This window comes from Eptesicus fuscus, chromosome 7, assembly GCF_027574615.1.
Source record: "Eptesicus fuscus isolate TK198812 chromosome 7, DD_ASM_mEF_20220401, whole genome shotgun sequence".
Lineage (NCBI taxonomy): Eukaryota > Metazoa > Chordata > Mammalia > Chiroptera > Vespertilionidae > Eptesicus > Eptesicus fuscus.
The window spans coordinates 102,809,367-102,837,171 of record NC_072479.1 but is presented as its reverse complement, the minus strand read 5'-3'; the positions used below and the strand labels follow the sequence as shown (position 1 = coordinate 102,837,171).

Below are 27,805 nucleotides of genomic sequence, written 5' to 3'. Positions count from 1 at the left end.
ATAGCAAAGGAGAGTTTTGGGTCATCGTGACAGCTAGAAGGAAGGCAAGGCTTTCGGAGACACAGAGTATTTGCGAAAGATATTGAAATTTAATTTTCAACTGCACAAAAAGTAGCAGAAAAGATAATTCAGAAATGTCTCTAAAATTTCTTCTACATGTTTTCATTTCCCTCACTATGTATAACAGTTAGACAATTTCTTTTCCAAACTTCATAAACTTTCTAAAACTTAGACCTTCTTCACAATGCTCATATCGATACCTAAAGACATGGTTCTAGCTCCTGCATCATCACCGGTTGAAATCAACTGTTTGCATGTCACCGTTTAAATCAGATGTTTACGTTTTATTCATTAATTTAGTTCAATAATTCTATGCTTCCTCCTCCTGAAATTATCAAAAGACAAATAGAAACCAAAGTGGTTCTCATGAATTATCTTAAAGGATTCAACTCACCTTCTCAAAATAAGGCCCACTATCTGTGGTTCCCATGTCTTTGGAATTAGGTGGACGGAACCCAGATCGATCCTTCCTCATGATATCATTAAAATCCCCGAGATTCATTGCTCGCTTGTCCACATCAAATTTTTTATCTGTAAGGCTCCCTGAAAGGTACCACAGAAAAATTTCAAGAATCAATGTCTCCCTCATGACCAAGAGTGACCTGCCCCGTTCTCCTCCCTGCGGTGCTGGGTATAAGACCAAAAGAGCTCTCAATAGTTCCGGCTGCTGGTGACCCTCCCTGGAAACACGGTCCTTTTTGTTTAATTAAAAGAACAACACCACAAACAAACCCACCACGTGTCAGTTGTGGTTTGTTTTCTATGGAAGACTGAAAGACAACCTTAAGGCTAACCTGGTAAAAATCTGACTTAAAAAAATTTATTCTGGCTATTGATATGCTTGATGAGTATGTCTTGCTCATACATTCAAATGTCCTCAGTGACAGAATTTGTCTCTTGCTGCTATTATAACATTTGTTAGAGACAAATGAGTAGGGTTGTGAAACACAGTTATCTATAACAATAAAAGCATAATATGCTAATTAGACCGGACGTCCTTCCCAACGAAATCGATGGCCAGAGGGAATCCCGGGTCCTGGGTGCCTGCTGGTGGCTGGAGGGAAGCCGGTGCTGGCAGCCAGGAGAAGGAAGGCCTACTCTTGCACAAATTTTGTGCATCAGGCCTCTAGTTATGAATAAAAAAATCAAAGAGGCATAACTGTTGCCTCTAAAATTTAGAATTTGCCCTAACTGATTTGGGTCAGTGGATAGAGTGTCAGCCTGCAGACTGAAGGGTCCCAGGTTCGAGTCTAGTCAAGGGCATGTATCTTGGTTGCGGGCACATCCCCAGTGGGGAGTGTGCAGGAGGCAGCTGATTGATGTTTCTCTTTCACTGATGTTTCTAACTCTCTCTCTCCCTCTCCCTTCCTCTCTGTAAAAAAATCAATAAAATATATTTAAAAAAAATTTAGAACTTGAACACAGAGATGGTGTGCCACGTGACTTGTGCCGTGTAACTCCCAGGTGCAATGATTATTTCCACTTTTCTTTCACGGCTTTATAAATTTGCTATTGTACACTGACATGGTCAGTGCCCAGAAGATTATTCCTAGTTATTCTCATATTTAAAATATCACAGATCAAAGACTATGTCCTTATTATCCATGACTGTTTTGCTTTCTTCTTGGTTTGATTCTTTTTAAGGTGAGCAGCAGTGTCTTTCTGAAGATCCCACAGACAAAGGGCTGACCCTGCATCTGCTCCACTTGTAATGGGAGAGTAGTCAGTAATGAAACATCCCAGGGCAGACAGGACTGGCAACCTGAGAGCTGAGTCTGGCAGGGCCACAGACATACTTTGTTTGGCCACACACAGCATTTTAAAAACTGGAATTAGCTTCCAATATTTAAAAATCAGGATATCAATATACATCTGAATTTCTTCTGGCCTCTCTTCAAAAACCGGAAGATCTGGCAAAAGTATTATTGCTGAGTCTGAGCTCTTCCATGGCAACAACTGCTAAGAGCCGAGCAAGGCTGATTCCTTTAAGGTGGTACATCCACTCTCCACAGCTAACCAGTAGCCTCCAAGTCCCGATTTCTTATACTTGGCACACACACACTCATTTACATTACTTTCCTGGCTCTTGCAGTCATTTGAGTTTTCAAGCCCTACCTAGTGTCTGGCACAGTACCTTCCACAGAGTAAGTGTTCAATACGTGTCTACTGAACTGCATCCATCCCAACTCAAACTGAGCAGGGGATCCCAACAGGATGTCGTTAAGAAAATTATTCCATTCATATTAGTGTAGTGATACACACCTACAGACAAATCCATTTTGCTGCTTGGATTATCTTCAGTTTGATTCTGAAAAGTAAAGAACAATGAGGGAAAATTAAAGGTTTGAATTAAATGTTTGAATCAGAGAAGAAATGGCATTATTCATGTAAGAGTCCCATTTTACTACTGGCACTATACAAGGACAATAACACTTGGAATAAAGACAATAATACTTTGGATTGCTGCTGGTGCCTATATTCCTAAATTCAATTTTCACACAGAATTAGCTTCAGCACATCTATGGACTGAGCAATAGCTAAACAGCTGCTTGTAGAAATAAATCCCTGTCCTCAAGTTCAAGTCAGCTCAGTATCAAATTTCATAAGTGGCAGCCAAATGATGACAACTTCTTCTCGTGACTTGTCAAGTCATCAAATCTGGAAATGTGCAGCCAAGTCAAAGTCATTTGTCTTTTGGCAACCAGGGCCAGGGTGTCCCCAGAATGTTCCCAAGAGATAAAAGAAATTAGAAATTCTACAAGAATTCCCTACATAATTAATCACAAATAATCTCTCTAGTTATTTTGCTATTGTTGTCTTTTAAAACTGGTACAGTAGTTGGGAAAACTATATCAATTTTAAGTGCCTGTTTCTTTTTTCCCTACCTGCATAAAGAAAAAAATACAAGGACTACAACTTAAAAACATACACATAACCTTTAAATATTGGAGTATTTGATTAAGAATAAAAGAACAGAAAACAAATCTAATCCAAACCAGGAACACTGTTTAACCAGTTTCCAAATCTGTAATTTTGTACTATATGTGGCAATAGTCTTAAAATGTGTACTAAATTTAAAGTCAGGATACATTACACATAGGAAAAAATAAAACTTACCAGCAATCCCATATTTGAAAACTGTTTGGCAATAGGATTCATCCATGAATCAGTGTTTCCTCCTTTTAGTGCGCACTACAGAAATGAAATATGTAACCTCAGAATCAAATCATTTATTTTTTCAACTTCATATATCTGAGTTACATAAACACAGATTGAAAGCAGAGAACCAAGAGTTTACCTTTTTGAACCCTAATTATTCCTCTTTAATTATGTTTATTTTCATATTTTATATATTAGTCTAAAAGAGTAATAAGCCTTAGCTATATCTATGTTTTCATTCTTATTTTATTTTTGTCACACTGAATTAAAAGTAACTGGAAAAGTTTACAGTCAATATCAGATTTTATAAATTATAATGTTTGCATGCTTGTACCTTCCCTTTTCGTATCTCCTTGTAACCCAAGCCAGTTGGTATAAAAAAAAAATGTTTGATGCTACTGCATAAAGCCATATTTAACCGGTCATTATTCTTGTGTGGATACAATGAAGAACTTGTCCATGTACGTAGTACTTTCATCTGTTTGCTTCACGGTATAAAAGACATGGGTCCCCAATGGGAAAGAAGCCTAGCAGAAGACACCACCACTGACTTATTGCAAAATAAGGCAGACGTGAGTTTTTGTTTGTTTCTTAATGGGTCAAATTAGCTTCTCCCCTGAACAAGACACTACTCACCAGCTCCACTTTTACTTCTATGGAGAAAGCAGGTGGAACTATGATACGGACTTGCTGGGGGTAAGGGTGATGTGATGGGGGTTTGTGCACTTGTACATTCTACAGTTAAAAAACTCTGTTTGTGTTCTGATATTTGTCCTATCAATTTATTATTCTTGAAAATAATAAGGTACTTAAGTTCAGGTACATCTTTAAAGGTAAAAAACAAACAAACCCACCCCTCAATGGAGGGAGGGGAGAATCGGTAGTTACTGTTTAATGGGTATAGAGTTTGTTCTGCAAGATAAAAAGAGTTTTGTGGCTAGGTGGTGATGGCAGCACAACAATGTAATGTACTGAATGCCACTGTTGGGAGAAGGATTCTGGGCCTTGGAATTTCTTGAATTAGATAAAAACCAGCCATGCTGATTGCCACTGGAGAAGCTATCTTACTTTGGTTTCTATACATATTCATGAAGATTTACTCTAAGGACTTCCTTGGCTTTAGAACGCAATAGCATAAAACATTTATAGAATATGCCTTGAAAGCTTCCAAAGAATAATTATAAGATAGAAATTAAAAGTGAAAACTATCTTTGAAAATTCCATTTTACCCATAGCAACAGTTCTGTGGTCCGTGGTTTCAAAGTCATGGGGAAGGAACATGAGGGGCAAAGAGGAAGTAGTTATTTGTTCCCAAGAAAATATTTTTTCTCTCTTACTTAGGACCTCAGGGACTCCAGCTGCCCTACTTCTTCTACTAAAAAATTCTCAGCTCTGCCTTCTATGAATGAATAAGCAAGCTCAAATATTCCCAAAGCAGACTACCTTCATTTGTTTCTTTCCTCCTTGTCCCCAGCTTGCTGAGTTGTGGGAGGAAGCGCTTCCCTGAGAGCCGGCAGTGTTCCAGACTCCTCCATCATCCTCCTCTTCCCAGCTGGAATGGCGAGTTCCTGTCACTGGCCCGTCACTCTCCCCCCAGCCGTCTTGCATAGATTTGGAATCTTTAATAAAAGAAGGAATCAACTGTATGTGATAGCTATATAAAATGACACAATAATCATTCCTTGTAAATATAGCACTCCTTGTAAATACAACATATGTAACAAAAGTCATTAATTGTTAATACATACTGTAATTTTATCCACTATATCTGTATGACAAGGCAAACATTGTTCATATTAGAGAGCAGAAAATGGAAACCCATAAAGGTTTAATGACACAAAGTTAATAAACCACAGAATTAAGATCTCCTGGCTTCTGGTTTAATGATGTTCCCTTATACAAAGTTTTAGGAAATTCAAGCTTGAAAAGAACCCGTCACTACTTATAAGAAACTTCAAATCTCTATTCTTCTTAATGAGCATGGTTTACTATAGTTTTACCTCCCTAAAAATACATTGTGTGACTGATAATGGATATCTTAAATATGAGGTATGATAAAGAACACCTCTCTACCTTGTTTGGAGTGAAGTTAAGAAAAGAACATGAAAAGGGGAAGAAAAAAGAAGATTTTGAATATCAATATTATGGTGAAAGAGAAATTCACAGAGAACCATAAAAATTTGTAATTTATTAATATACTAGAGGCCCACCGCGAGAAATCGCATGGTCCCGTCCACCCACGCGCCACCACGGGACCCCAGACCCCGCACACCTCCTGGTGACCAGTCATTTGGTCGTTAAGGCGTTAGCGCCACTGGGTTTTTATAATATAGATATACTTGAAGTGTGTTAGACACTAATAAAGATCCTAGGCAAAGACAATGGTTTTTAAAAGACAGGTGGAGAAAATTGGAAGATAGAGAATGGGGAAGGAGGATAGGAGGGAGGGGGAAAAGGAAGGAGGGAAATCAGTGATGAGGGCTCTAATGTTAGAGGAAGTAGAACGTCAGTATCCATGATGTACTCTACCAACATCCCCTTCTAAATAAAGATCTTTAATTTGGAAATTGGGATAAATCCTTTACTTCCCTCTAAAAATACTGTATGGAACTGAAGGATACATTTTGTGGTAATGAGACTCAACAAATTGATGGAAGAAGGGAAAATTCACTATCTTGCCTACACACCTCCATCCATACCTTCACTTTACCAAATGACAGAACATTTATGGAAGGGGTAGTTATTTGACTTAGACAGCTGCATATGAAGAGTCTAAAGCCAAAAAAGTGGCTCACTCCTTGAATGACTGTTGCCATCCCCTAGGACCAGGCCTGTGACAGTCATGAAGGCACCCGTGATGTACACAGGGCACAGGGAGGTTGGTTTCTTTTAACTGTGGCACCCCCACCCCCACATGGCCCGAGTGAACCTGACGGACCCTCCATGGGGTTCATCCAGCCTTACATGAAGGGCTTTCTGATTGGACAGTAGAGGCAGGGCTTGGGGGTTATTTTCCCTGCTACTGAAAATGCCATTGAAAATCAGGATGGTTTCTTCTGCATATGAGATATTTCATTATTATGTAAGCACTAGAGGCCCGGTGCACGAAATTGGTTCACTCGGGGGAGGGCGGGCCCCTCAGCCTGGCCTGTGCTCTCTCACAGTCCGGGATCCCTGGGGGGATGTTGGGGAGCGGGCATAAGCCTGCAGTTGGACATCCTTAGCGCTGCTGCGGAGGCAGGAGAGGCTCCTGCCACCGCTGCTGCACTTGCCAGCTGTGAGTCCGGCTTCTGGCTGAGCAGCGCTTCCCCTGCGGGAGCGCACTGACCACCAGGGGCAGCTTCTGCATTGAGCATCTGCCCTCTGGTGATCAGTGCGCATCATAGCGACCGGTCGTTCCGCCATTCGATCTATTTGCATATTAGCCTTTTATTATATAGGATAGGCCTTTTGCCATCCTCTGACAAGCAATAGGAATTAAAAGCCCAATATAAATAACATACTGACCCCTTTATAAAAACAAAGACATCCATGCAACCCTTCTTTCAGAGAAAGGAGCTGAACTTTCAACGAATGTCTTCTTATGAAAAAGATAAAAAAGAGAACTTATTATTAGTCATAGATATTTGTAGTCTAGAAACAATGATAACAGGTTAATGACCAGCATCAATTAATAGGCTGAGATGATCTAAGCTCCTTCCTCTGAGCAGTACATATTCAAATTACCCAGAGAAAGGGGAACTATAACTATAGCTATGACTATAGATATTCCTGAAGAGTAGAAAACATTTTTTAAAACTGGAGAAAAGTGAGGGTTTTATGATGAAAGAAAGGTGATTCTGAGGTTGGGGAAGACATAAAGATCCTGAAAGTACTGCTAAAGTACCCCCTTGTGCCAAGGGTCTCTTAATGTCTTTCAACAGCTTTTTGGATGTATTTCAAGTCTACAGAATGGTAGCTCCCATGACAATACAACCAGTTTACAATGAAAGTCAAAGTCTTTATAAAGCGATTTTTATGAAGTGGAAGAGATTCCTAATTTTAAAAATGTAGTCAAATTACATATAGAATGTATCTAAAACCATAATCCAATGGAATTTTTTATACTTGTTCAAATTTTGAACATTCAGGATGACCACACTCCCCCCAAAAGACAATTCCTTAGTCTGCAACCTGGTAGGAAAGAGATGTTGGAATACTTTTTAGGAAAACTACAAACAAATGAAAACGGGCATTTGAATTTTTCAATTGAGGAACATCCACTGAGACATTCCAAAGCATCAGTTTACAAAGTTTTGCAAATTACTGTGACTACATATTGCCAGCTGGATCAAGTATAGCTTAGATTTTCAAAGTATGACGTGCTTTGTTTAAAAAATTCAAATGAAGAAATCTTTGCCAGGTTCAAGAAACCTTAAATGTTTCTATGTGGGTGGATGTTGTATGAGAGACAAAGGGAAAATAGGAAGGAACAGAAGAATGAAGTCACTGGGCAGCAGAGATTATGTCCCACATTAAAAGCCAAGGAAACTCTTTTTAAATTATACTAAAAGAAGTAGAAATGCAAAATAGATGTGGAAAGCAATATTTCAGTTACTGGGCAAAAAAAAAAAAAAAAGAAAGAAGAAAGAAAGAAAGAAAAAGCACCACATCACCATTTCAATTCTGTCCAGATACTAAACCTAACGTAAAATCAACAAAATTAACTTGTGACTTTTAGTTCACTGTGTGCATTTTAACACATGCAATTCAAGTCCCCACCATTTGCTACTAACCATTTATTAAAGGTTCAAGGTCCTGAATCTCACTGTAACAACAGTTTAAACACTAAACAGCCCTCCCCAAAATGTCTGACCCCCCCAAATTAACAGAGAATCCCTAAAAAGTAACGCTGTATACTTACTAGGTTTCATGGCATTTGGAGCGTTGGAAGGTGCATTCCCCCAGCCTGTGGTCGATGCTCCTGTGTCATCCATTTCGCCCCACCCAGGACTGCTTTCATTTGGCTCACCCCAAGCTGAAGTACCATTATCTGGAGCAGGTGGTGTGCTTTTGCTCCAGACTGTAAAGACAGGAAATGTGGCTCTAAGAAGGATGTGTTAAACAGCATACTATCCAGTGGGGTGGTGGGGGAACAGTCACTCTGAGAAATACAAGCGGGTTCCATGTTCATGGAGAGCATTTGGCATTATCACTTTTGGCCCAGTAATTCCACTGTCAGGAAATTGTACCATAAACTTATGAAAGTAGATGAAATTACATGTACAACAATGCCCACTGCACCACTGTCGGAAACCATTTGGAAGCAGCCCAAATATCTATCAGAAAGGGACTGGTTACACCAATCGTGGGTCATCCATAAAATGAATACTATATACAAAGCAATTAGAAGGACAAAAATGTATGTGGTAACATGGAAAGTTTTTAAGTATAATGAAAACAGCAAGGTGAAGAACAGTGTATATAATGCAATACCTTCTGTGTATAATTATTAAAGGATTAGATATATTTTGCTATAGGTATGAACAAAACGTTTGAATGAGACACAAAATTCTAAGAGGTTACCTGTGGGAAGAGACCCTAGAGACTAAGATTCTTTTATTACCCTTTGCTTTTCTGTATAGTTTGGTTTTTACTATAGTCATCCCTTGGTGTCTGAGGAGGATGGTTCCAGAACCAAAATCCATGGATGCACTAGTCCTTTATGTAGAATGGAATAGTATTTGCATATAACTTATGCACATTCTCCATCATTCTTTAAATCATCTCTGGATTGGTTTTAATACCTAATACAATGTAAATACTAGGTAAACAGTTATACTGTACTGGTTAGGGGATAATGACAAGAAAACAAGTTTGTACATGTTCAGTACAGACGCAACCATTGTAGGCCTACATAGTATACAACAATGTAATTCTATATCTCCCCTCCCCCCAAATATTTCTGATCTGTGGTTGGATAAAATCTGTCAATGGGGAACCGGTGGGTCCAGAGGGCCGACTATATGGATAAAGTTTTTGTTTGTTTTTTAATATATTAGCAGGTTTTATTCTAGACAAGGAATTAATGAACAACCCACATTTCCTTTCTCATTCTTTTTAATATTTGAAATAAAAAAGAACTAGTTAAAAGTAATCATTTTCTAAGTGGCCATAATTAAATTCACTGAACACTTCGGGGAATGAGTGGAAAACTGAATATTGTGATTAATACTAAGAAAATTAAAAAAAAAAAAAAAACACAAAAAACAAAGGGGGGGGGGATAAAAGCAGTTGAATAGTGCATCCCTCTAGTTTGTTGAACTATATGCTTCATGGGGGCATTCAAGTTGACAATGCCAAAATAAGAATGATATTACCAGCACTACTTTTCATATCCTAGGTATAGTATTTCCTATTCGAATAAGGTGGACAAGTGATTATCATGAGATAACAACCTCTTATACAAAGTACTCTACTTTCAAAGGTGATCATTAAAATTATCTGGAAAGTGACCAAACCCTCCAGATCCCAGCTTTGCTACAGCATTTTGATGGCCTCTGCAAGAACAACACACAATACTTCCCTTCACTGGGGAAAGAGAAACACAGAGGATGTGGCCATGTGCAGAACCAGAATGGAAATCAGGTCTATTTCTGCTACTATTTTAATTCCTTATTTTTAATCTAGAGCATAGTTTGTTTAGCAAGATAATATGTCTTTAGGATTCTGCAGACCAATACAATTGCAAAAGAATAATTTTGGGAAGCTAACACAGGGATACCATCTTTTTCTTTTGCCAAGAAAGAACATTAAAATGTACTACTAGCATCTGTTATCACTATACTATCATTTTATAAAAAAAGAGCTTCTGTTAATGTGGGAAAGATTCCCAGAACACAGCCAAATTGAATCAATGCAGTTAATAAAAATACCTTGGTTTAGGATTTATCTTCTTCATCAAAACCTGCAAGAAAAGCAACTGCCTACCTGATGCTGATTTACCGGTCATTGGGGTAGGCAGATTTGGTTCTCGAGGTGCTGGGCCCCCTTGGGCATTCTTATCCCACAGATTCACATTCTTGTAGTTGTAACTGTTGGGGTCTCCCCATGCTGAAGTGCCATCATCAATGTCCATTTTTCTACTAATTGACTGTGGGGATGGCTCTTCCCAACCACTGGGTTCCTCATCCTTAGGGGTTACTGGCTGTGGCCCGCTGCTCCAGTTGCAATTGGAAGGTCGTCCATTGCCTGGAGGTGGTGGGGGTGGGCCTCCCCATGAACCAGAAGCCTCTGGTTGTGGTGGCGGTGGCTGCTGTGGCTGCTGTGGGTGCTGTTTATTCCAGGAATTGGGCTGTCTGCCTGTCTCAGTCCATGCTGGAGATCTTTTGCAATCTTCCCACCCGCCTTTGGAAACTAGGCTTGCGTTCCCACCATTCCCCCAAGTTCCAATTTCATTCTGCCCTCCTTCGCCCCACCCAGACACAGGTTTACTTGCAGAACTGTCCCAATTGCTGTTTTTTGCTTGATCAATTTCCTCTCCCCAACCATTCTTTCCACAAGTCCATCCTTGATTGGGCTGGCGCCCACCTCCCCACCCCTGATCCTTGCTGGAATTCTCATTCCAAGAGGAAGATGCCTTTTCATCTGGTCGACACCCTCCCCAATTGGAAGAGTTGTTCTTGTAGTCATTCCAGCCTCCTGTGTTCTTGGGGTCTTTCCACTCTGTAGAGGCTGAGAGCTCCCCCCATCCAGACTTCATTTGATTGCTTTGGCTGGGTGCGTCTCCCCAGCCCCCTGAGTTCTTGGTCTGTGTGGCAGCGCTCTCCCACCCCTCAGTTCCTTTGTCAGATTTCCCCTCGGGCCTTGGCACCTCTTCAATATCCCACACCGTGTCCTGCTTAATTTGAGTTTGGCCCCAGCCAGTGTTTGAGAGCACCCTGGGGTCCAAATCAGTTCGGCTCAAAAGAGTCTGCAAGACAGCCTGACAATCAGGATGTGTGGGCCTATAAGAGCGACGGCCGGAATTATGACTGTCACTACTTCCTGCTTTGTGGTTGCTTCCAGTGCTTTGACCTCCAACTTCACTTCCTGTGGAGCTGGAAGATCTTCCCCAACAGGGAGCCTGGGCATTGCCTTGGTTTTCAGGGAGGGGGTGGCCCTTTTGATTGTCCCATGCTCCAGTGCTAGAATTTGGTTGGTTTGGACCACTCCATTCTCCAATTTTCAACTCATCAGACCCAGTCGGCTGTTTCCATTCTCCCTGAGAGACCCCAGATGTCATTTTGTTCCCTTCACCCCATTTGCTGTCATTAGAGTCCTGAGGGCCAAAGTTCCAGGACCCACCCGTAGACCTGTTATTGTCCCAAGAATCATTTTTTGACCCAGTTGACTTTTGAACAGAAGCTCCTTTCCAGGAGTCCTCTCTCTCTTTTCCATTGTTCCCATTGTTTCCAGAATTGCTTTGTCCAGAGGCTGTGTCAGTTCCAGAAGGCCCCCTAGCTGCACCCCAAGATCCAACACTCCCAGTCTTTCGATCTCCAGTGCTTTGTGAAGGGGCATCAGTGCTCCTGGAGGCGTTCCCCAAGCCCATTCCAAAGGGCATTCCCTTATTCTCCATGGGGTTTGGTGAACTTAAGTTCAAGGAGTTAGTGTTTCCATTTTTTGGTCCATCAGTGTTATGAATTTGAGCCTGTTCTCTGCCAGAGACAACAAAATTAACACCCGCATTTTCCATCTTTGACTGCTGTTCCCTGGATGCCTGACCTACTGTGCTAACCTGTGCACTGGAATTACTAGTATCTGTTTCCAATGCCCCTTTCCTAGAATTTCCTTCTTGAACCAGTGCTGGCCAGGCAGATGGGTTGCTATTTGGGTTAAAGTTGCTGAAGCCAGAGCCAGGTCCAATTCTATCCTGACCACTCACATTCCTCCAATTTCCTAGTCCATTGTTGCTCTCTGCAGTAGAGTTGGAAGATTGAACAGATTTAGCCTTAGGGTCAGATTTCCAGACCCCAAGATTACATTCGTTCCCAGAACTTGCAGACTGGCACTGGCTCCCTTTTCCTTTGTTATTAGTGGTGCTTCCTGGCAGAGTGCTCTTCTCCGAGCCAGGGTTCGAGGCACTGTTGTTATCGGTGGTGTTTTCGGAAGAAGACTCAGTATCTTTGCTGGCAATACAAGGCCACTCTTCCATGTCAGACCCGTCTACAATCACCTTGTCCCAGACGTGAATTGGGTTGGGGGAGGTGCCGTTGTTGGAGGAGGCTCCCGGGCCCCAAGTGGAATTTGCATAATTTGAAGCAGCAGCACCTCCAAGGGTTGACTCTGGGAAAGAGATTGTCTTATCAATCACAGATACTTATGCATGCTCTAGTAATATCTCAAGCTCAAACCGCCCCCAAGAGAACTTGTCACATTTCCCCACAAACTAGCTTATCCACCCAGTTGCCTGTCTTAGTGAACTGTACCACCCCTATTTTAGTCATTTCTTCTCTTTCGTCTTACCTGGTTGGTGTACTTGCTAAGTTTAACTCCACAACATCTCTCAAAGCTATCCCTTGGCCATTCCTACTGACAGAGAAGGGCCTTCTTGTATTGGGACAATGCAACAACACCCTGCTTGCTCGGCATCTCCAACCTACTCTAAACACTCCCAGCTGGAGGGCCTTTTCTAAAGCACATCACTTTGTTGCACAAGAATAAAGCTAAACTCTTTGGTCTTTTGATCAAGATACTCCATGACCTGGGACCAAGAGACTTTTCTAGTCTCATCTTCCACTATTTCTATGTAGACATCTATATTTCAGACTACTTGACATTCCACAACTAGCACCTTCTCACCTAGGCATCATTACACATCAGAACTTACTGCTTTTTTCATCCTAAATTCACACACTGAAATTTGCCCATTTTTCTGGGCCTAGTTCAAGTGCCACATTTTTGACTGAAGTTTTTTATGAGCTCATCAACCAAAAATAGTCTTTTCCTGTCTAGAGCCATTTTGCTCAGTGCTAGAACACTGTGTTCATGTCTTCCCTCCCCTATGTTAGTGCTTTTTAGGCAGAGACCCTATCTTGCTAACATTTGAATTCTACAGTGTCCAGTACATCGCTGCTCAGTGAGCATTGGCTGAATAATAAATGCCACCCAGCTGGACGCCAAGGGCAGATCAACATGAATTAGTGTGTATGCCCAAGGAACTTAATCTGATGAATTAGTCTGGCTTAGTACATATTTTGGTGGAATTTACCTTATTTGGTGGGGGGAAAATGACATGTTTTAAGACTGATAATTTCTTCTAAACTTTAACTCCTTTAAACCAAGCAGCTTAAAATCAGTATGACCCTGAAGAAAATATTATATAAAGTGATATAAAAGTCAGGAAGCACAGACTCTCATATTCTTGAAATTTAGGGGCCTCCTTGGTTTTAAAAATATGAACAAGAGATTCTGGCTCACACTGGACCTATGTCCACATCAAGGCCTGGCCAAAATGGGCTGCAGAAATAAATGCCAAACACAACTGCCCCTCACATACTTCCTTTTGTACTTGGTTATAAGGGGCCAAGAAGGAAGGGCCAGGAGGCCTTCCCTGAGAGCTTTGGGTCTGGCCTGATGGTCACAACAGGGAAGACTCATGCACAGGGCTTATCTCTGCATGAAGCCTATGTCATCGTAGGTTTCTTTCCACCCTTACTCTGCACATGAGACAGTAAGAGAATTTTCTGGGCAATGCTATATTCAAACTTAGACTAGAATAAAGCATCCTAGAATAAAGTGTCCTTGCCAGTGCTTAATTGTGCTCAAGTTCTGAGTTTTAATACAATCTCAAAATAACATTTTAAGAGATAAGCTGAAATCTGTTAATGAGCTAAAAATATATATTTGAAAGTTCTTAGCTATTAACTAATTTAGTATTCACACATTGGGGGCGGGGGGAAAATCACAAAAGTTCTAGTAGAGCCCTTTAGCTAAAGATCCTTGTATCTACATATAGTTTTTAATAATGTTCAAAATCAAGGGCCCCCTAAAGCAGTGGTCGGCAAACTCATTAGTCAACAGAACCAAATATCAACAGTACGACGATTGAAATTTCTTTTGAGAGCCAAATTTTTTAAACTTAAACTTCTTCTAACGCCACTTCTTCAAAATAGACTCGCCCAGGCCGTGGTATTTTGTGGAAGAGCCACACTCAAGGGGCCAAAGAGCCGCATATGGCTCGCGAGCCGCAGTTTGCCGACCACTGCCCTAAAGAAATACTTTAAATATTTTTAAAAAGTCTAAAAAATTCCCAAATTCTAGACAGTAATCTAAGAGACCATTCTTTCTACCTGCCTAGCACTCTGGGAGCATAAACATGAACATCTAAGCTTCTGAACACGCTCTTGAACTAGCCCCACTTCCAATCATACTTGGAGCACATACTTGTGGTGACAGACAGAACAATGGAGGCTTAGATTTGTAACGCTTTTGTCTGAGAAGGAAAAAAGGCTCCAAAAAGCGATGACAAACAGGAGCTATATTAACCTCTCATGCCACGAGCATGCACTCACTGGACACTAAAACCCACTTTCAGCAGAGAAAGATGTACATTTCATACTGGGATCCTCTCCCATCTTTTGAATAACTTCAATAATCTTTATAATGAATGTTTTTTGTGGACTTTACACCAGGCAATGTAAGTGCTCTCCCTCTCTAAAGCTGCCATGAATTCAAGTCGGTGACACCGATTCCTCACCTGGTACAGTCCCACTCTCACTCTGCAGCAGCGTTCCTGTCACTTGTGCGTTGTTTGGGTTTGCTCCAGGTGCTGTGGAGGGAGGAGGCCCTGCCCCACCCCCAAGGAGCATGCAGGATGGTGGAGGGGGCTGCCCACGTTTTAGTAACACTTTGTGGTCCTGCTGGCAACGGAATCGCGGAGGCACCTCCCGAGGCATGTAGCGGGCGGCGCTTGGCGGTTGTCCGTTCGGCACTGCCACCCTTTTGGCATTGTTGCCACCATTGACTGGTGGCGATGGAGAGCTGCCAATTGGGCTGGCGGCCGTTGGTTGGCTTAAACTTGGTTTCGTCACTTCGGGCACTGAAAGAGATTGGGAAACAATTTTTGAAATCAAATACATTTTTCTAAAGATTATTTTTAAGAATGCTTGTGTGGGACCAATTACAATAAGACAACCCAATAATCCGATTCCTGGTGGACATGGTCTTTCCAAATTGCAGCATCTTCCGTTTACTGAAGGTAGGTGGATGGAGGTGGGCGTGATGGTGACAAGTATTCAAAGACACCAATATCATGGAATTCCAGTCCACTAAGAGGGAGAGGGAAGCAATAGTGGAATTTCCTGAAGGGCTGCCCAGCAGCTCTGAGGGTACCTGTGGTCCCCAGGCAAAGTCTTTGGTAAAGGTTTAAGGCTTTTAGCCCAAGGGACCTTTCCTGTCATCCACATTCTTAAGTACCTACCTCTGAGAAACTTTTCTCAAAGTCCCTGGCCTGGGCAGGCTAAGCACCCTTCACCTGTGCTCCTGGAACACGCCGTCCATCTCTCTTCACTACTGAATTTGCCATATTATATTGAAATGCTCCCTTTACAGGCTCTTCTTCCTCACCAGATCTTACGTCCCACAAAGCCAGAAATACATCTTTCATCCTTTTTTCTTAAGGTCTGCCACAGGGAACTTCAATCTAGAGCAGTGGTTCTCAACCTTTCTAATGCCGCGACCCTTTAATACAGTTCCTCATGTTGTGGTGACCCCCAACCATAAAATTATTTTTGTTGCTACTTCATAACTAATTTTGCTACTGTTATGAATTGTAATGTAAATATCTGTGTTTTCCGATGGTCTTAGGCTCTACAGCAGTGATTCTCAACTTGTGGGTCGCGAACCGCTAGCAGGGTCGCCTAAGACCATCGCAAAACACAGATATTTACATTACGATTCATAACAGTAGCAAAATTACAGTTATGAAGTAGCAACAAAAATAATTTTATGGTTGGGGGTCACCACAACATGAGGAACTGTATTAAAGGGTCGCGGCATTAGAAAGGTTGAGAACCACTGATCTAGAGGGTCACAAAATCAACTCGCTGGTTACTACAGCTACCTGAACTCAAAGACTCTTGCTTGGCACTGTGTGTAAATATTAGAAATGTTATCATCATTTTGCTTTTGCCCCACCTCTTCCCATTTTAAGTGTATCATGTATGTTTTTTCCAACTCTTTATTTAAAACAAAAATTTCACAATGTAGATACTTTTCCTATTGATTTAATAATGTTTTCACTTACTTTAAAAAAAAGGCAAAAGAAGTGTGTGGATGTGTTGGGTAACTGTCAAGCTATACTCTGCAGGACCCTCGGCTCAACACTACGGGGGCTGTTCTTCTGGATCTGTACCTTCCTTGCTTCATCCTACCAAAGGACTGCCACCCTTTCCAAGAAAATTTACCTGGCAAATAGAGGCGGCAGTAATACAGAAACAATCACTGAGCCTGATAATTCAGATGATTCTGAGGCCAAAATCCCTGACATCCAGAGTAATGTTAGGGCCAGCTCTGGTGGCAGTACCGTTCTGACTGCTGAAGTGATGCTGGGCCAGCATGTCACTCGTTGAACTGGCTCCTTTATGAGGAGAGAGATAAATCATCAGAAATCAGGGGGGCTCAATCTATACCCATTGGACATTGGTGAGTACTCTGAGTAACAGGAGAAATGAGTAGATGCCTGCAGTAATGTCAAAGCAACCCTGGGGTCTGAGCCCACCAGGAGGCTATACTGGGCCTCCCAGTAAGGAAGGTAGGTCAGAATAAACATATGACGAGCAGAATAAACATATGACTTAAGAAAATAAACTGGTCATTGTCTAATATTTTTAACACAGTACCCTCTGCTATAATAGCCAATGGATAAATAACTGATAAATTGATGAATAAAGATGAATTATTTAATGATCCATTTTCTATCTGTGCCTGGAAGATTCAATACTGCATGGCATTCTCAATCCCAGTTCCCCATCATGAGAATACACAAGAAGCTGGCAAAGGCTGGGAGGATTCTTCCCAAGTGGTTTTTAGGATGGAAGGCGCTAGGTTCCTATGAGGCTGCTCTTCTACAAAAGGGCTAGTCTTTAAGTTAGCGAGGTCTGTTACATGCCTTGACTCATTGCCCTAAGATAGAATAAGACACAGTAAGACCAGCCTACTGGACTGAGGTCTGAACACCAGTTCAACTAACTTTACAATACTCACACACAACCAAAGAAATCTAGTGGGTATCACATATTGTGCAACATTCCCTGCTAAAGCTCCTCAGGGCACTTCCCCACCATCACATCAGAGATAGAATGGATCATAAATCATTCATTTACTCCCCAAAAACATTTACTTACTCTAAGGATTGAATATTTTTTCCCTTTCCGTTGCCTTAATTATCTTATACCATTCTCATCTCAGTTTGAACTTCTAATTGCCTCTATTTCTGGAAAATTTCACTAAGATGCTACTTTTTAAAAGATAAAAATATGAAGAAAATTCTGAAACAGGCAGAACCAATACAAATCACTATTTTCTTTAAATACCTTGAAAGGGATTTAAAACATTAAAAAAAAAACACACCCCACATAAAAATATAGAAAATGTTTAAAAGTAGCAAATACAAACAAGCCCTAGAAAAGACATTATTTTAGACTGAAAATTTCTTGTGAAGAATAATTAGTTAAAATGTAGTACAAAAAAATGTCAAAGATTAGTGACACACAGTGAGTGGCCCATGCGCATTGAACAATTTTCAGTAACCTCTAAGCACTGTCTCCAGTTCTTCACCTTCCACTCACTCCCCAAACCCAATGTACACTGGCTTTTGCCCTCACATCTCCCTAGGAGCTTCTCTCCTCATTAAATCACAGTGACCTTCACTGCTGTCCAATGCAGCAGTTGCCAACTGGTGGTCCGTGAGGTCCGAAAGGTTGGCAACCGCTGGTCTAATGGGCACTCGCTGGACCTTTTCTTCTTTGACTTTTCTTCAACTTGACATTACTGGCTGTTCTCTTCCTCTTTGTTTTTGTGAGACCTACTCCAGCTAGCTCTTCAGATTTTCTCTCTTCCCTTGCAGGTTTCTCATCCTTTTTTTTTTTTTTTAATTGAGTTTTAGAGAGGAAGGGAGAGGAAGAGAGAAACATCAATGTGACCGTGGAACATCGATCTGCTGCCTCCTGCACGCCCCTATACTGGGGATCAAGCCCGAAAACTGGGCATGTGCCCTGACCAGGAATTGAACCAGCAACCTTTCAGTGCACAGGATGACACCCAAGCAACGAAGGTCACACTGGCCAGGGTGGTTTCTCATACTCTTGGTCAGGGGTCAGTAAATTTTTTCTGTAAAGGGCCAGAGAGTAAGTATTTTAGGCTTTGCTAGCCATATGATCTTTGTCCTGACGACTTGTTTCTGTACTTTTAGGGCAAAAGCAGCCACAGACAATGTATAAATGAATAAGTGTGGCTGTGTTCCAATAAAACTTTATGACACTGAAATACAATTTTCATACCATTTTTACTGTTGTAAAATTGTTGTTCTTTTATTTCCTTCCCAACCATTTAAAAATGTACAAAACATTCCTAGCTCACGGGCTGTACATCAATAGGCAGTGAGTCAGATTTGGCTCAAGGGTCACAGCTGGCAGCTCCTGCTTTTGACTATACTCTTAATAAGAGTTGCAAGATGGCAGCTGAATTTGGTCATAAGATTTAAAAAAAATCTTAATGTGAAGGTTAGGCCTGTACCCTTCTCATATGTAAGTTATTTGAACACAAACTCTCCCAAGCTTAGGCTTTAACTACCACTATGTGAAAATCTTTCCCAAATCACTATCTCCAGCTCAGAACTCTCCCACCCTTCCTGTCACCCTCAAACCTGTTCCCCTGCTCCCCTCCCATTATCGCCTGGTTCAAGGAATGGAGTCACTATCCAACCAGCTGCTCAAGTCAGAAGCCTGGAAGGTGTACATTATATAATCACCATTATATTCTACTGAACCAAAGCATCTTTCTATCACCACTGCTCCTAAACAGGTTCAAATCCTCATTACCTCTCATCTGGGTCACCTACCTGAGCCACATGTCTTATAATACCTCACATTCATCCACTCCCTAGAGAAAGCCAGTTCTATCCCTGAAGAAATAGCTCCTACCACAGTGTTAGAACACACAGGTGTCTTTGCAAGGTGTGAAGAATACTGCAAGTAATTTAGTTTGTAAATTATTTACTTGGGGAAAACCCCCCACCTCAAGTATCAATAAATTAAACTCAAAATTATCCCAACCACCAAATGCACTCACTGTAACATGCCTTCTAGAATACGCTCAAAAAACAGAGTTGTGCCCAATGCACTGCAATGGTCCACCACCCAGGTATGCTAATGGAAAGATGCTGTCCTGCAGGTATGTCCCAAGAAGGTAAAGGATATGACTTACTGCTCTGGACAACAATATCTACATTTTTAACATTTATATTGAGCTGAAAGCTTTTCTGTGTTGCTTTCACTCATCATTGGTACCTTTGGGATGAGAATGGGTCTCAATGAGCAAAACACCCAACAGACATTTCCCGAGGACCTGCTGAGTGTTAGGCCCCAGAGGACCCTTCACATCTTTGAAGACAGACACTGATCTCCCCCAGGTGGGAAGCCTTCCCCGGGGGTTAACTATCCCTGAGTGTTTAACTTTCCTAGTGGTGACAAGGGTTCACATTTCTTAACCAATCTGGCCCAAATGCCACACTGTCCACAAAGGTTTGTCTCTGTTCTTTCCATAGTGTGGTGCCCATTCAGGAATTGCACATCCCTTTCTAGATACCATATTTTTACTAATGCAGCTAAGGTCAGGTTAGCTTTTATAAACTAATCATTTCATAGATAATGCCCATCAAGACAACCATCATCTGAATAGTTTTTTAACAAAGCTAAATCGCTATGTCTAAAGTCCTCCATTACGTAGTCTATCTTTTAATTTCTAACCTTATCCTCCACCCCTGTTAAATCTACTGCATCAATCCCAGAAACTCAATGCTAATATCCAACAAGGGGGGATATTAGCTTCTACCTGAAGTGCTTTTTATTATCTGTTACCTGGGTAGGAGGACCAACTCTAGTCCATGCCTTCACATAACTTCCAACAGAAATCCCTGTCCTGCTCTCTCCACAATTTTCACTTAAAAAAAAATGATGGAAGAAAAGTTTTGAAAAGGTTGAGTTCAAAATCATGACCCATACGCTTTTAAAACAAGTATCACTTTATCTAAACTTTTTTACTTCCTGAAAAAATGTAAGGCTACCAAAAAGGCCACTACAAACACCACGACAAGTACTTTTTATTTGTCACTACTGCTCTTCAGTGACTTCAAACCACCAACTTTATTACTCTACACCCACTCTCACTTATCCAGTGCACTGGAGGCTCAGTCAGCAAGGGTGTAAAATCGAAACACAAGGTTCTAATGACTTAAAAAGGAAAAAAACAAACAAAACCCAATTTACCTTTGGTTTTTTGTTCCGTGACCTGCAAAATAAATGGAGAGTTACAAGTCAATGAGATATGCTTTCTAACTTGACATTATAAGACAACTTTAATTCCAGTAACTCAAGTAATTCTAGCTACCAGATACACAGACATAGTTAAAAACCCAGAAAAAGATGCTGGGAGTCAGTTCAGACATCCTCCTAAAGACAGTGGCCATCATAACTTACATGGCATCATTATGAAGGATACTAAAAATTAGAACAAAAAGCATTCCACTCTCATTAAATGATGAAGTCCTTGAACCAGGAATGTTGTTTGCCATTTTGGTTGTTAATGACTCGAGAAAAGCAAATGGATATGGCCCAGAAACTAAATTAGCCATAGGGACAAAAAGATTCCCCTGTGAGTATGGACTCACACACTTGATCTCAAATCTAGAAAGTTAAAGTTCTGAGGCCCATCATCAAAGGCATCAGAGGTCATGGTAAAAGAACAGGATTCAGAACCAAGCTGTGCTACTTCCTGGCTGTTCGATCTGAGTTTTCTATTTATCTGTTGACTGGAGATAATAACAGCTTCTCCTTGCAAAAGGTGGTTGTAAAGATTAAACAGATATGCTATGCCAACATTCAATAAATGTTGGCTATTTTTATCAAAGTTTATGTAAATTAGTATGAAATATAGCAAGAGTGAAATATGTAAATTATGAACAAATAAAGATTCCTCTGTTAAAAGTATTTTTTTATTAGTCACTGATATATCTTTGGAAGTGATTAACCTAAAAGGTTGGACTGGCTGAATATACTGATGGGTTATTAAAAAGTTTGGAAATTATGATTAGGAGACACATGAAAAACTGTTTCTCTTAATAAGAGAGGAAAATAAAGAAGGGTGCCTAATTATACATGCCCTATAATACTAAAACAAAACCACAAAAGTGCATGCATAAGAAAACATCCAAAAGAAAATGCTCAAAAAAAAAAAAAAAAAAGTGCTACAGAATTCCAATAGTGGTTATCTTACATTATTGAGATCATAGGTAATTTTGAACCCTTTTCCCAAGTGTCAATCTTCCAAAGCATTTTTATATTGTTTCTCTGACTTATACAATAAAAAAATTCATATAGAAGAGATTTGATTATTTGTGACTAGTAATCATACTAAATTACTGCTATGGGCGTTCATAAAAACATGCTCATCTTTGGAGGGTTATGTCCTGTAGCTAACCAGCCCATTTTACAATAGATTGCAGCACACCAGTGTCAGACATTGAATCTGAATTAAACAATCTACTTGTGTGACCTCCTGCAGTGGTATTTACATTCTTGCATTAAGAGACAAGCTAATTCTACTGTATTGAATTTCTGGTAGGCAGTGTTTCCCAGTACTAATTGTTACAGAGCTCAATTCAACTGTATGTTTTTTGTATAACCCCATTTAACCAAGAATGAACAGATTTGTATCTACATACCAATTCCTTGTGGCAATTTAAGGTTTATACTATTGTAAATATTTCTTAGAATGCCATTATGAAGATCAGTTATACAGAAAGTCAATGTCTTCCCCAAATGTAAGTGACAAACCAAAATAATGTTGATGTGTCTTATGATGTGGGTTCTGTTAAAAGAGATGTCCCCCTGATGGTGAAAAGCCGGATGATCAAAGCATGTGTTCTGCCAACACTGAACAATGATCCTTTAGCAGCATCAGCCTAATGAATGTTAATGGAATCCTTCTTTGACACCTCTCTCATGAATGGAAATCTAAGTTTACTCAGTGATGGCTCTAGGAAGAACAAACTGCCACAAACATTGAACACAATGGGAAAAGGTCATGTTTAATTTCTGTGTCGAAATAATTTAATTTAGGTTTAAAAGTCAATTCTTCAAGAAAATTATGTTGCCAGCACTCATTCTTGACTATTCATTTATCAAATATTTTTCTGAGTGACTCGTATGCATCAGGCACTTACTACCCTAGTTACTGGAAATGTAAATATGAATAAAATCTTGAGAAACTTACAGTCAGTCTAATGGGGAAGACAAAAGCGAAGAAATGATTATAAAGCAATGGGCCAGGCAGCAAAAAAGATGTGGAGGGGCTAAAAAGGGCCACAAATGTTTGCTGACTGATGACTGAAGGACTACATAATAGAACCTCTGGCACGTTCTACACAATTCTTTGCATCATAGCACATTTTATGCCTCCCGGCTGAGGTGTCATCTCTATAATAAAGTTGAAAACTACTAAGACAATCACATGGTAAGCTTTTCGGTCTCTCCTTAAAACTGCTAAATCACAATTTCATTCTGAAATTTCACAATAGCTCAGGTATGATAAAACAATATCCAAGGCCACGTGTTGGCCTAGATCCCATGTCAGCCAATCTAGAACATTTTTTGAACAAAATGACTGAATTTTTATTGTTTCAAATTTTCTATTTGAAATTTTACTTATGGTGATTTTCCTATTTACCAAAACTTAACCAATTTTTGATGCAGATGCAAGCACACAGAGATAGACTGTCCTGCTGAATAAACTACATTCTCTGCATAAATCATCCCAATCACTCTTTAAAATTTTTTTTAAATTTATTGATTTGAGATCTATATATATAGAAAGAGAGAGAGAGAGAAAGAGAGAGAGAGAGAGAGAGAGAGAAGGAGAGAAACACTGCTTTGCTTTTCCACTTATTTATGCATCCACTGCTTGATTCTTGTATGTGCCTTGACCAGGGGACTGAACCCACAACCTTGGTGTATTGGGACAATGCTCTAACCAACAGAGCTACCGGGCCAGGGCCCCAATTCACTCTTGAATCAATCCAAACCATCTTTAATTCTGATCATTTTTCCATTAGTAGGATCCACAATGAAAGTTTACAGATGCATATTGTATTGATTGTTTCTAGATATTGACATTTTCAGGTTAAAAGAACACTATTGTCGACATGAAGGACTAGAATGAACTGCACATATCCTAGTCAACTGCTCTAGTTGGCATCTTCTTGTTCACAGCCTTTGCTAGTGTCCAGCCTATTAACCATCCATTCCCACAGCTGCAAAATACAATTTTTGTACCAAGTTAGTAAATGAAATGCGAATGCCCTAAAGGAAAGGAAGCCTTCACTGAGGTTCACTCTCCCATCACTCCAGTTGGAGGGTCAGCATGTGTGGGGCACGGGGGCAATGCCCATAACACTGTATGGCTGGTGGGTGGATCCGCTTATTTGCAAACTCAATGTTGTGAAATGTGGCTGCATATCCAGAAGAAAGTATTTAAAAAGTATCCGGGTCATTATCTAACAACTTTAGTCAAACTCTTTACTATCAATTTAGATAATTCTAACAAGCTTAGGTTAGAAGGAACACATGAGAAGCAGGTACCCTATAGCAGGAAGATGTGATGGTAAGCACAGCACTATAAATAGAAACAGAAGCAATTAAAAGCAGACAAAATCTTAAAGAGCACAGCAATCTATTACAGCCCCAAACAGTAATCAATATTCCTTTTAATGAAGAAGAGATAAAATACATTCCATAGGTTTAATGTGGTAGGATCATAGGCATTCCAATTCAGAAAATATTTCCAGTATTGTTTTTACGGCTGGCATTCATAAGTGAACTAATTTCAATAATTCAGAAAACTGAATTAAGGGAAATGCTATATCCAACAATGCTGGGAAACTTGCAGTGTCCCTTTTACCTTATATAGCATTGGCTGTGTTTGCCTTGAGTTTGTTCTAAATGTACAGCTCCCTCTGAACCTTTTAACAGTTTTCACCTCCCTGAACTTATCTGCAATAGCCTGGGACCACAGCAGGGACCCTTAAACCCGCCTCTCACGGGGAGCCCCTGCTTCCCAAGTGCTTCAGATAGTAGTAACAAGAACAGGAGGAAAATCAATTTTGCCTCCAAAAAAGAATCAAAGAAAGCAACCTTGCCGAGCCAAAGCCCACATCAGGTGATGCTTAAAGACGTGGCAAGGTGAGGGAAATGAGCTCAGACAACGTCCAGGGCAGAGGGGCATGCTCTGCCACGAAGGGAGCTGGGCAAGGGCTCAAACCATCTCTACTCCAATAGCCCGTCAGACAAACACTTGAACTAAGACTTTTCAGTTGACAGCTGTCTACCCTTTTTTTCTTTTAGCATCTCCTTCCCCCTAAGCAAATCCCTCAAAGCTGTGCAGCATTCTCTTTCCCAAAACACTAAGCAGGCCCATCAGATCCTCTCGGAGGGAGGTTTCTTTATGCAATTATCAAAAGGCAGGCTCATATAAATGACAATGCTGGAGGTGGCCATGAGAAGAGCAAACTGCGGTAACTTTGAAGTTATTCCATAAGCTTGCTTAAGAAAATGGAGATTAATTATGATACAAATAAGGAAATATGACAAGAGTTTAAGTGTTAGTAAATGTCTTGCCTTTCTCAATAGAGTAAACCCTTGATTTTGTGGAATTTGATTTAATGAACAAAACTTCTGGTCCATATGTCACATGTGAAAATCAACACTGGTTAGTTACAAAATATTTTTAACCAAGATTTGCTTATAATTAACAGGTTACTTGTTGTTATTAATTCACTGTTATTTTTAACAAATTTTAGTGAATCAGTCCTATGTTGGAAAAAATACCAGTAATTTCACTAACATAAATAAATATTACAAACCTATAACTATAGTCTACATACTTAAATCAAGAGTCACGGCTTTTAAACAAAGTCTGGTGAAGGATTAGCATGTGATCACACCACATCCTGAGCATGGTAATTGGTTTTATTGTCAAGGGGCATGACTTTCTGCAGCATTTTGTTTTTTTAATAGTGTGAATGCTATTTTTATTCGCAAATATGTATGAGTCCAGAATATACCAGTTTATTGCATAATAAAAATCCAGCATTCACTTCATCAGAGAGAACAATGTAATTATAAAAAAAAGAACTTTAGGACATAGCTTCACTCTATAAACCAAATCTAGAGGAGGAGGAAGACTGAGTTTGGCACCACAGAGGTGATGTGTTTGGAGCTCATCTGGTATGTTTCAATTGTCAAATGGCTGTATTGATTAGTCAAATTACATAGCAGCTTATTAAAATGGCCATAACTTTGAATTAGGCTTTGCAATTTCTTGTTGTGATATCTTTTTAGCCAGTATCAAAGGTTAACTACAAAAGAAAAGATCATGGGCCCTCACAGGACTGTGTGTCTAGTACCCCTACCTCTCTATACCTCCCTTTGCTGCAGCTTCATTCAAGATGTGCTGTTCAGAGCTGCCTTATTCTAACTACTTTCCTGACACAGTTGATTGGTCCAGGCTTTGGCATCTGAGATAAGCTGGCTTCCTCTGTAGCAGTTTAACTTGGGCCTGCTGATGTTCAGACCTGCGCTAGGCCACACCCCAGCTGTGTGCATTTGTTTATTTGTGGTGACTAATAAATGCATGCATTACTAGACCTATGCAGTATAAATTTAAAATTACTATAATACATATAGAAAACTTTTCTGTGAAATTAAACTTTTCATGCATACTTAATTTTAATTACACAAATGTGTCTACATAAGTAAAAACATGTAAACTAATTTGTCAAATTTTTAACATACACATTCAGAAAACCTACTTTATTATATAACGGACTTTTGACTTTAATGGACACCCCCTTGTCCAAATTAGCCCATTATATCGAAGTTTTACTGTATTGTTTACTGCTGTTTTAATAAAATCAGCTGCAGCATTATTTAATAAACTTAATTGAATAAACCCACCTTCTGAGTGGCTTCTTTTTTCTTTTTATCCTCTTTCTTCCTTTTCTTGTCTTCCATTAACTGTTCTTCCCTTTCTTGCTCCTTCTCTCTGTTAAAGTAATGTCAGACCAGAAAGTTAAATATCTGCTGGTAGATGGTGTGTATGCAACAATTCATCTCTGTGACTGAGCAGAACATGATATTTTACTTAAAGTGAGAGAATGCAAAAACCTAATTTAGTTATCCCTAATTTTGGTTTGTCACCCCTTTTACAAAACATGACATTAGGTTTGGCTTCAAAGAAGTCCATTAAAGTGAGTTTTTTTGAGATCTTCATTAAAAGAACACACACACACACACACACACACACACACACACACACACACACAATTAGTGTATTTCCATTCATCAAAGAACGTGATGTGAACATATGACAATATCCAATTCGATTCTGGCAACAGTCTTCACAAATAACATAGAATATATTAATTCAATTATGGCACAAAGGTATTTATAATTTAGATGTTTCCTAAAACATTTTCAAAGTGATTAACATAATACTCTATGTCCTATATCTTGTGTTTTTTAAGGCTGAGTGTCCTATATATCAGGTACTTTTTATTGGGTGAGTTCACTGTTGCATCTTCCTGGCACACCTGAATCAGGACAATCGGGTTTTGCTCCAATCAATTAAAATAAAAATAATACATAATAATAAACATCCTAGTTAAAGAAATGTGATGAAATCTTAAGAAACTAAGATAATGTAATTTATACCTCACATTTGAAAAGTAACTTTAAAATTTAACATTTATATATGCCAACTTTCACTGTTATGGGTCAACTGGGAAAAATGCATAAGCAACCATTGTTGTATCTTCAAAGTTCAAGTCAGGAGACCCCAGATGCCTTGTTTATTGAATTTCAGAATTTGAAGGCAAGTTGGAGATCTAGTACCCAGGTCCCCGAGTACCAAACAGTACTGGTGATTTTAGGGGATCAACACATCAAATCCATGGTTTCACAGATATTATCTAGGAAAGACCTAAAAGTCAGATAAATTGAAGAGAAATATTAAGGTAAAAGTTTGCATATGTGGCAAAAATCACAAAGATGATTCCTGTAGGACTCAAGATTGGGGAGTGGAAATCTCTTTACCCATACAGAAGGAACTGAGGACCAACCCCGAGGTGAGCTCTCATGAATATGTAATTAATGCTGTACTTACATAAAACAAACAACAACAGAAAAAAAATGTTTTATCTACATGTCAAGTTTTCGGTGGCTCTGTCCACATTCACATTTTCTCCTTGTATAACCTCTGAGCATACATATAAAAAGCCTAATGTACACAATTC

The 27,805-nt window shown here is 39.9% G+C and overlaps 1 protein-coding gene across 3 annotated transcripts in view; it reads right to left on the bottom strand.

Moving 5' to 3' along the window:
- The window catches only part of TNRC6B (trinucleotide repeat containing adaptor 6B), a 206,037-nt gene that overhangs the window by 37,372 nt on the left and 140,860 nt on the right, over positions 1-27,805 (bottom strand). For all 3 annotated transcript variants that reach the window (XM_054719553.1, XM_054719551.1, XM_054719552.1), the window contains 9 exons: positions 26,469-26,556; positions 20,727-20,748; positions 14,939-15,280; positions 10,189-12,525; positions 8,123-8,281; positions 4,663-4,838; positions 3,178-3,252; positions 2,323-2,368; positions 455-603 (listed from right to left, as the gene is read on the bottom strand). In XM_054719553.1, the coding sequence (XP_054575528.1) occupies positions 455-603; positions 2,323-2,368; positions 3,178-3,252; positions 4,663-4,838; positions 8,123-8,281; positions 10,189-12,525; positions 14,939-15,280; positions 20,727-20,748; positions 26,469-26,556 (3,394 nt within the window). The remainder of the gene's footprint in view (positions 1-454; positions 604-2,322; positions 2,369-3,177; positions 3,253-4,662; positions 4,839-8,122; positions 8,282-10,188; positions 12,526-14,938; positions 15,281-20,726; positions 20,749-26,468; positions 26,557-27,805) is intronic.